This window comes from Engraulis encrasicolus, chromosome 9 (genome assembly GCF_034702125.1).
Source record: "Engraulis encrasicolus isolate BLACKSEA-1 chromosome 9, IST_EnEncr_1.0, whole genome shotgun sequence".
NCBI classification, from domain to species: domain Eukaryota; kingdom Metazoa; phylum Chordata; class Actinopteri; order Clupeiformes; family Engraulidae; genus Engraulis; species Engraulis encrasicolus.
In genome coordinates this window covers 29,846,222-29,856,221 of record NC_085865.1, presented here as the reverse complement: position 1 = coordinate 29,856,221, position 10,000 = coordinate 29,846,222, and the positions used below count along the sequence as shown (strand labels likewise).

General features: G+C 42.7%; 1 protein-coding gene across 1 annotated transcript in view; it reads left to right on the top strand.

Moving 5' to 3' along the window:
- Positions 1-10,000, top strand: part of odad2 (outer dynein arm docking complex subunit 2) — a 139,651-nt gene that overhangs the window by 55,681 nt on the left and 73,970 nt on the right. Inside the window, exons 12-13 of the mRNA XM_063206901.1 lie at positions 4,402-4,611; positions 7,174-7,407. Coding sequence (XP_063062971.1) covers positions 4,402-4,611; positions 7,174-7,407 — 444 coding nt within the window. The remainder of the gene's footprint in view (positions 1-4,401; positions 4,612-7,173; positions 7,408-10,000) is intronic.

Here is a 10,000-nt window from a genome sequence, read left to right as displayed (position 1 = left end):
GAGTAGGCTATGTGTTTCAACCCTTTTGTAGGATCCGGTATCCGGTTCCGGATCCGGCAGTGAATCCGGTATCCGGCAGGATCTTAAAAATCAGGATCCGGTGCATCTCTAGTATGTACACAGTATGTAGTATGTATGTATGTGGGTAGATGACGTGACGTGTACATTTTGCTGTCGCAGGCTCTTAAAATTAAGTAAATTCATGCTTTCAAAATTGTCAATGCTTTAAATGATTAAACTAATGTCGTTGTTGTGAAAAAGTAATGTGTAATAAATCCAGAGCTTAAATAAGTATACTTAATTTTGAGTCAAATGTCACATTTGTCCTATGGTGTGACTGAGACAAGCCTGGTTCTCCATATTAAAACATTTTTAAATAAATAATCAAAGCTCAGTCATTTGTCTAAACAACCCTGGCATGTTTTTCAAGGTGTCTATTTTAGCAAGTGGCAATGCTTAATTTTTTTCCTGTTTTTCTGAGACCGTATGGACTTATGAAACTTTGTCGCAGAAAATAATGTCCTGTGGTGTGACATCATTTTTTTGTTAATTCTGTGGATAATTATCTATTGTTGAAGCTCCAGCGGTACATAAATTGTGACTTTAGACCCTTAAGAAGCCAATGGCAAGGGTGGATTTTAGATTTTTCTCTCAGAGTTCTTCAGTCAATCAATTATGTTTTGCTACCACAAGATGTATTAGTTTTGTAGTCCTTTGGTGTGACAGCCAAAAAATACATTTTGACAATAGTGTATATTTTTCATATTTTTTTCTTATGTAGATGTATGAGAATGCATCTTACTAAAGGTGAAATTGTATTTCAGTTGGCAACGACATGGCTTTAAATTAACTCAAAACCTCAAAAGTCCTATGGTGTGATGGTAAAAGTCCTATGGTGTGATGGTAAAAGTCCTATGGTGTGACACTTTGGAGTATCACACCAAAGGACAAACAGGTCACACCAATGGACTAGATATTTGAGAAATAGCTTTTAAAACAACTGGTAGTACATATTTTTTTGTTTTGTTGTTTGACTAGATAAATATTGTGTATTCAAATTACTTATTCCTTTATTGGCCTTTGGAATTTTATACTTTGATGCATTGTTGATGAAATATTTGCTGTTGATTTTAGATACTGTCAAATGATATAAAATGTCATTAATGGTGCTTTGAAACCCTAAAATATAACGGTAACAGTGAAGGAAAGATCAGTGAGAGAGTATATAGAGGAGTATAGATGAATAAAGTATGCTGTGGAGAGCTCAATATACAGCATAAATGTGCTGTCCAGCTTGAGATACCAAACAGGCACTGGCCACTACACACTACAGGTTCAATGGTGTGACAGTCATAGCATACCTACAAAAGTGTGATGGTCATGCCAAGGTCACCCTTCAGTATGAGTCTTATGAACTCTGCAGGTTACATTCAATGACCGCATGGCTGTCATTAAGAGTTACGATAGGCTGATAATCGACGATTCAAAGACTTATAAGTGTAAAGTGTAGGTCCATATTGACTACAACATTATATTATGATCAAAAGACAAAATAATCATGTTGATATATTTGTTTCTGGCTCAGTTTTGCATTTCTGTCCTTTAGCGTGACATGAATGTCCTACGGTGTGACATGTTTTAAACGCTCAAATATTTCTTTGAGCTAAACAATATGTTTGATAAACACTGAATATTGCATTAGGGAAGAACAAATTATCGTCCCTGAAAAGTTAGTATAAATTCGGACAATTTTGAACATTTAAAAGAAAGATATCCCTGTTTTTCCTCGAAGGTTTCTAATAATCTCACATCTAATGGGAAAAAAAATACTTAAATGGTAATTTCTCATTTAATTAAGACTTTAAAAAATTGCAATAAATATGAAGAGTGTAACAATGTTCATAAAACTCCATCAAGCCATTTCTACATTACTTAATATATTTATTTCTTAACGTCACACCAAAGGACATATTTTCAGCAAATTGCTTTATCAACGTACATAAATAATCAATGAATAGACCAACATTGTGACCACTTGGATTTTTTGAAAGATTAATTGCTGCACTACGTAGACATACACTTTTTTCCCTCATAAACAATGTTTTGTGAAAAAAATGTTTTTTGCTGCCTATCCGTCATCTACCCATGTAGGGTTTGTTGTATGTCCTGTATGTACCGGTACAAAGAGCACGTTGTGCTGTGGAGTGCTGTCTCACAATTACAGTGGACGTTTCCCCTTCCATGTGTGTATGTAGGTATATGTGGGTAGATGACGGATAGGCAGCAAAAAACATTTTTTTCACAAAACATTGTTTATGAGGGGAAAAAGTATATGTCTACGTAGTGCAGCAATTTATCTTTCAAAAAATCCAAGTGGTCACAATGTTGGTCTATTCATTGATTATTTATTTACGTTGATAAAGCAATTTGCTGAAAATATGTCCTTTGGTGTGACGTTAAGAAATAAATATATTAGGTAATGTAGAAATGGCTTGATGGAGTTTTATGAACATTGTTACACTCTTCATATTTATTGCAATTTTTTAAAGTCTTAATTTAATGAGAAATTACCATTTAAGTATTTTTTTTCCCATTAGATGTGAGATTATTAGAAACCTTCGAGGAAAAACAGGGATATCTTTCTTTTAAATGTTCAAAATTGTCCGAATTTATACTAACTTTTCAGGGACGATAATTTGTTCTTCCCTAATGCAATATTCAGTGCTTATCAAACATATTGTTTAGCTCAAACAAATATTTCAGCGTTTAAAACATGTCACACCGTAGGACATTCATGTCACGCTAAAGGACAGAAATGCAAAACTGAGCCAGAAACAAATATATCAACATGATTATTTTGTCTTTTGATCATAATATAATGTTGTAGTCAATATGGACCTACACTTTACACTTATAAGTCTTTGAATCGTCGATTGTCAGCCTATCGTAACTCTTAATGACAGCCATGCGTTTATTGAATGTAACCTGCAGAGCTCATAAGACTCATACTGAAGGGTGACCTTGGCATGACCATTACACTTTTGTAGGTATGCTATGACTGTCACACCATTGAACCTGTAGTGCTTAGTGACCAGTGCCTGTTTGGTAACTCAAGCTGGACTGCACATTTATGCTGTATATTGAGCTCACCACAGCATACTTTATTCATCTATACTCCTCTATATACTCTCTCACTGATCTTTCCTTCACTGTTACCGTTATATTTTATGGTTTCAAAGCACCATTAATGACATTTTATATCATTTGACAGTATCTAAAATCAACAGCAAATATTCATCAACAATGCATCAAAGTATAAATTCCAAAGGCCAATAAAGTAATAAGTAATTTGAATACACAATATTTATCTAGTCAAACAACAAAACAAAAAAAATATGTACTACCAGTTGTTTTAAAAGCTATTTCTCAAATATCTAGTCCATTGGTGTGACCTGTTTGTCCTTTGGTGTGATACTCCAAAGTGTCACACCATAGGACTTTTACCATCACACCATAGGACTTTTACCATCACACCATAGGACTTTTGAGCTTTTGAGTTAATTTAAAGCCATGTCGTTGACAACTGAAATACAATTTCACCTTTAGTAAGATGCATTTTCATACATCTACATAAGAAAAAAATGTGAAAAATATACACTATTGTCAAAATGTATTTTATGGCTGTCACACCAAAGGACTACAAAACTAATACATCTTGTGGTAGCAAAACATAATTGATTGACTGAAGAACTCTGAGAGAAAAGTCTAAAATCCACCCTTGCCATTGGCTTCTTAAGGGTCTAAAGTCACAATTTATGTACCGCTGGAGCTTCAACAATAGATAATTATCCACAGAATTAACAAAAAAATGATGTCACACCACAGGACATTATTTTCTGCGACAAAGTTTCATAAGTCCATACGGTCTCAGAAAAACAGGAAAAAAATTAAGCATTGCCACTTGCTAAAATAGACACATTGAAAAACATGCCAGGGTTGTTTAGACAAATGACTGAGCTTTGATTATTTATTTAAAAATGTTTTAATATGGAGAACCAGGCTTGCCTCAGTCACACCATAGGACAAATGTGACATTTGACTCAAAATTAAGTATACTTATTTAAGCTCTGGATTTATTACACATTACGTTTTCACAACAACGGCATTAGTTTAATCATATAAAGCATTGACAATTTTGAAAGCATGAATTTACTTAATTTTAAGAGCCTGCGACAGCAAAATTTACACGTCACGTCATCTACCCATGTATGTACTGTATGTACTGTATATATATTTATCAATGTGTGTGTGTGTGTGTGTGTGTGTGTGTGTGTGTGTGTGTGTGTGTGTGTGTGTGTGTGTGTGTGTGTGTGTGTGTGTGTGTGTGTGAGCGTGTGTCAGATCGGCTCCCTGAAAATCCTGAAGGAGATCAGCCATAACCAGCAGATCCGGCGGGCCATCGCGGACCTGGGCGGCCTGCAGACCATGGTGTGCATCCTGGACTCCCCCGACAAGGAGCTCAAGTGCCTGGCCGCAGAGACCATCGCCAACGTGGCCAAGTTCCGCAGGGCCCGCCGCACTGTCAGGCAGCACGGAGGCATCAAAAGACTGGTGAGTGATCGTTTGTGTGTGTGTTTGTGCGTGTGTGTGTGTGTCTGTCCGTCTGTGGCCGACATTATTACCAAGTTCAGGATGGCCTGCTGCATGGTAAGGGATCACGGCAGCATCAAGAGAAGTGTGTATGTTGCTGTTTTTGTTTGTTTGTGTTGTGTGTGTGGTTGCTTCTGGGTGTGTATGCCTGCCGGCATGGCCAAGTTCAAGAGGGCCCACCGCAGCATCAGGCAGCATCAGGCATCAAGAGACTGCTGTGTGTTTGTGTGTGTGTGTGTGTTTGTTTGTTATTTTGTTTGGTGTGTCTGGGCCTGTGGTGGCCTGGGAAAAACACACACATGGCCAAGTTCAGGAGGGCCCTCCTGTTTGTTTGTTTGTTTGTTTGTGTCTGTGTGTGTTTGTTATGTTTTCAGGACCGTGTGTGTGTGTGTGTGTGTGTGTGTGTGTGTGTGTGTGTGTGTGTGTGTGTGTGTGTGTGTGTGTGTGTGTGTGTGTGTGTGTGTGTGTGTGTGTGTGTGTGTGTGTGTGCGTGCGTACAGCGTGTGTGTGTGTATGCATGCGTGCGTACGTACGTTTGTGTGTGCCATCAGAAGCTCTCTTTACTCATTGAGGAGAAGAGACATTTTCTTTTTTAGCACGGCTCCAGTTGGGCTGCCCCATAATTGGCAGTGAGGCCCAGGTGAAGCCAGTTAGCTTGTTAATTATGTACACTCTCCGTGTGCCTGCTTCTGCTCCTGCTTCTGCGTGTGTGTGTGTGTGTTGGGGTGAAAAGGTAGAGGTCAAGTGTTTGCCGTAATGAAACAAATCACTGTCTCTAGCATATAGTGTGACCTCAGACTCATCATCAGGCCCTCCAGAGCACCTTTTGCCCCAGCACCGCAATCACTCTCTCACCCCTTGCCCTCTCGTTACCTCTCTGTCTTTTCTCTTCCCCCTCCTTTCTTTCTTTCTTTCTTTCTTTCTTTCTTTCTTTCTTTCTTTCTTTCTTTCTTTCTTTCTTTCTTTCTTTCTTTCTTTCTTTCTTTCTTTCTTTCTCATTCTTTCCTACTTTCTTTTCTCTCTTCTTGTTACCATCTATCTTTCTTCATTTCTCTGTTTCTCTGTCTCTCTCTCTCTCTCTCTCGCGCTTTCTCACTCTCTCTCTCTCTCCCCTGCCCTCACCTCTCCCGTGTTCACCTCTCGTTAGGCCATGGCATCAAAGTGCGCCTGGCCTGGCGTTTCAAAACAGATAGAATGACCGGTGGCGGCGGGGGCAGGCCGGCCAGGCCGCTGTGTGTTTATTGACCGAGCGTGGCGCTCGCGTGATTAAAGCCTGCGCACCACTGCTGTATATTTTGCCGAGGCCTGAGCGGGATTAGTCTCAGGTAACGTGGCAGACCACCTGTACCTGTGTGTGGGTGTGTGTGTGTGTGTGTGTCTGTGTGTGTGTGTGTGTGTGTGTGTGATGTGGCAGACGTGTCCATATTTGTACTTACGTGTGTGTGTGTGTGTGTCTGTGTGTGTGTGTGTGTGCATGTGATGTGGCAAACTTGAACGTATTTGTACGTACGTATGTATGTGTGTGTGTGTGTGTGTGTGTGTGTGTGTGCATGTGATGTGGCAGATGTGTACGTATTTGTACGTGTGTGTGTGTGTGTGTGTGTGTGTGTGTGTGTGTGTGTGTGTGTGTGTGTGTGTGTGTGTGTGTGTGTGTGTGTGTGTGTGTGTGTGTGAATGCGTAGTTACTGCTTTGCACCAGTAGCACAGGACGGGAGCTCACCTCCTCCGCATCCATTTTGAAAGCGGCGGTGCGAGAGGAAGGCAGTGGGCGGGGGTGACGGTTGGTGGTGGTTAGATCATTTGCTGCAGGTCACTTGGCGGCAGGTCATGTGTGAAGGTGGAGTGCTCGGGACTGACTGTGTGAGGTCGCACACATCTGGAAATGTCACTTCTCGTCTGGGTAGCAAAGGCCCTGTTTTCGCATGCCGCACGGTAGGCCTCTACAGCTAACTCTTGTTGCCTGTGGTGATCACGGATAACAAGCCTGTCACCTCCATGACCCTGTGTTGATGATCGCTCTGCATGGTGTGTGTGTGTGTGTGTGTGTGTGTGTGTGTGTGTGTGTGTGTGTGTGTGTGTGTGTGTGTGTGTGTGTGTGTGTGTGTGTGCGTGTGCGTGTGTGTTGGTGTTTGTTATATTTTGAATGCATTTGAAAGTAGTGCATAATACAATATATTTCAATCTGTCTGTATGTGTGATTGTGTTCATGTGTGTCTGCCGGGTGGTGTGTGTGTGTGTGTGTGTGTGTGTGTGTGTTTGTGTATGCGTGCGTATATGGGAATGTGTATGGGGGTCAGAGATGTTTTTTGGGGCTCAGGCGTCAGGTGGCACATCGGCATCTAATGTCCATAAATGCATTTTTGAATGGTGGTTGATATGCTGCAATCAATATGCTTCTTAGATCGTCCACTGAAAACAAACCAAAAAATCCATACAATAGTGGCACTGGCTGTCGTTGCACCACCTTGACGTGTGCTACTGCTGGAACGCCACTGACCCACGTGTGTTTATCTTCATGTGTAGGTGGAGCTTCTGGACTGCGTGCCTGACTCGGCGGCCCTGACGGAGGAGCAGGAGCGCGACGTGGAGGTGGCCCGCTGCGGGGCCCTGGCGCTCTGGAGCTGCAGCAAGAGCACGCGCAACAAGGACGCCATCCGCCGCGCAGGGGGCATCCCACTGCTGGCGCGCCTGCTCAAGTCCCCACACGAGAACATGCTCATCCCCGTGGTGGGCACCCTGCAGGAGTGCGCATCAGAGGTGAGGACTGCCCTGACCACCGTCCCCGTCCATCGCCACGCTTGGCACCATGATCCACCTACCAGCTTAGTGGTGTTTTTGGCTCATTCTTTTGAAACTCGGTTGTTGGCAGACCCGAGTTTGTTCTCCCGACATCCGTTGTAAATGCGTTCTACTGAAACTGTTGGGGTCGATACAAATGTCTGAAAACACTCGTGTTTAGCAGTTCGGAGTACACCGAACTGCTTCGAGTTTATGTTTCGCAACCCCGATCTGAGTACCCATTCTAGTGCACTTTCCCGAGGCGGAGGTTGGGGTTTCCGACTACCAAGCTTCAAAAGAATCAGCCATAAGGGGTCATTAGAACACATTCACCCGTTGTGTGCACGCTCCAGGAGTGCGCATCAGAACTGAGGGTAATCAGACCAGCGACCATTATCTTGGCACCATTGTCTTGGCATTTTTGCAGGTCGTTTTGTCGTTTCATTACCTTTATCATTATTGGTGGTGTTAGGGGGCATGAGAACATGCTCAGCGCCGGTGGGAACACACAGGGGTGTGCTTCAGGAGTACAGGAGTGTGCCTCGTGAGTGAGGGCCATCAGACTACTGTCCAGTGTCCATTGCCACTCTTAGCATCATTACCCACTAAGCAACTGATCTATTTCTCAGTCGATTTCCATTATGATAAGTGGTGTTGTTAGCCCGTTACTTCTGTGGTGGTGCATCTGGGTTGAGGCTTCAGAGACCGCACCATTACCACTTAGCAACATTACTGGTCCCTTTGTCGTCCCATTTCCTTCATCATTAGTGTTGTTAGGGGGCTTGAGAACATGCCCATCCCCATGGTGGGAACGCTGTACTGGGGGTGCACCTCTGAGTAGCAGGCCTTCAGTCCACGATTAGTTATCCTGTTTGCATCATTGCCATGTTTAGCACCATTGCAACTCTTAGCACCATTTCCTTCCTTACCTGCCTAAACATATACAAAGGGGTCTTCACCCGCGCTACCGCGTCCATTTGTCATCCCATCACCATTATGGCAAGTGAACATCTTCCTCCCTGTGTTGTGTGTGTTGTGCGGAGGTGAGGCTTTTCAGACTGACCCATTGTTGTTCTTATTACCATTACAGATCCTTTTGTTTTCCTTGTCAGGCGAGTTGGCGATTAATTGCATAAATGCATTAATCGATTTAAGTCGATTAATCAATTAATTGTTTGCATCCCTAGTTGTCCCATTTTAGTGGTGTTAGGGAGCCCCACTGGTGGATAATCGACCCGCAGGAGGCTGCTTGTGACGTGAGAAGTTGAACTTTCTGACTACGTGGGCCATACTCTTAGCACCATTACCACTTTTAGCACCATTACCAACCTCAGCACCATTACCTTCACCATTAGCACTAATAACATACACAAATAATAGTGGTATGCATCTGCACTGGTACTAGCAGACACAAGAACGTTCTTGTCATGTGAGTGGGTGTGAGTGAGGGTTACCTGGAAATGTGTGTGTCAGTTAAAGTGGTATTAGTTGACATGAGAACATGTTCATTGGTCTCTCTCTCTCACGCACACGCACACGCATACACAGACACACACACACACACACACACACACACACACACACACACACACACACACACACACACACACACACACACACACACACACACACACACACACACACACACACACACACACGCTGGGCGAAGACAGATAAACAGACAGATAGATCCTTTTTCTGAACTTACTTATTGCAGCTATAGTTCCTGCGAACACCGAACACCTAACAGCTCAACTGTCTCACAAACAACTCGTCAGTACGCATCTGTCTCAACTGTCAGGTCTTTTTTAGTTTATCTTATTTTATCCCTTTTATTTAGTTATTTATTTGTATGCTTATCAATGTATGGAACGTATGTATTATTGGTGTAAGAGAGAGGAACAAAGCTGTATGCCAGGAGCAGATGGGCAGTGAGACTGGCCCCTCACTGCGGGCCCACCAGCTGGAGCCGGTGTTGTGGTTCAGGGCCGAAACACCCAGAGAAGGTTGGACACCACCTGATGACAGCTGCTTCTGGCGTAAGGCTACAGCTACCTGCGAAGGTGGTTGAGGAAGGCACCTCCTGTGTATGCATCAAGTAGTTTATGAATGTGTATTTCCTATGTTAGCCTATTAATTGATACAATAAAGATGTTTGTGTCACAAGTCTCGCTGATCCATGGGCACCGGAGGAGGTACGACAGGCAGCAATGCCCAGCAGGTATTAACAGCTACCTGTACAATCCTGCAGTGTGCCTAAGTGTATCATGAGTGCTTTTCACCCTCCCTGCAGTTCAAGAGCTACTGAAACAATTTTAGAAACTTTATTTTACGGGTGAAAACCTCTACTAAGTGTTGCTTTAAAAAGAGCCCCAGCCTAGATCAGAAACAACAGCGTTGTCAGCATGAAAATGAACATATCAGCATTTGAAACGGTGGCGACTTCAAGGCCTCATTTTTTAACAGGGACATGGAAACATTTTCCACCAAGTTCTGAATAAAGGGGGTGACTCACTCACACAGGCTTTGTTCTGCTCGGTCCAGATCACGCTGCGGGATTTTGAGTCTGATT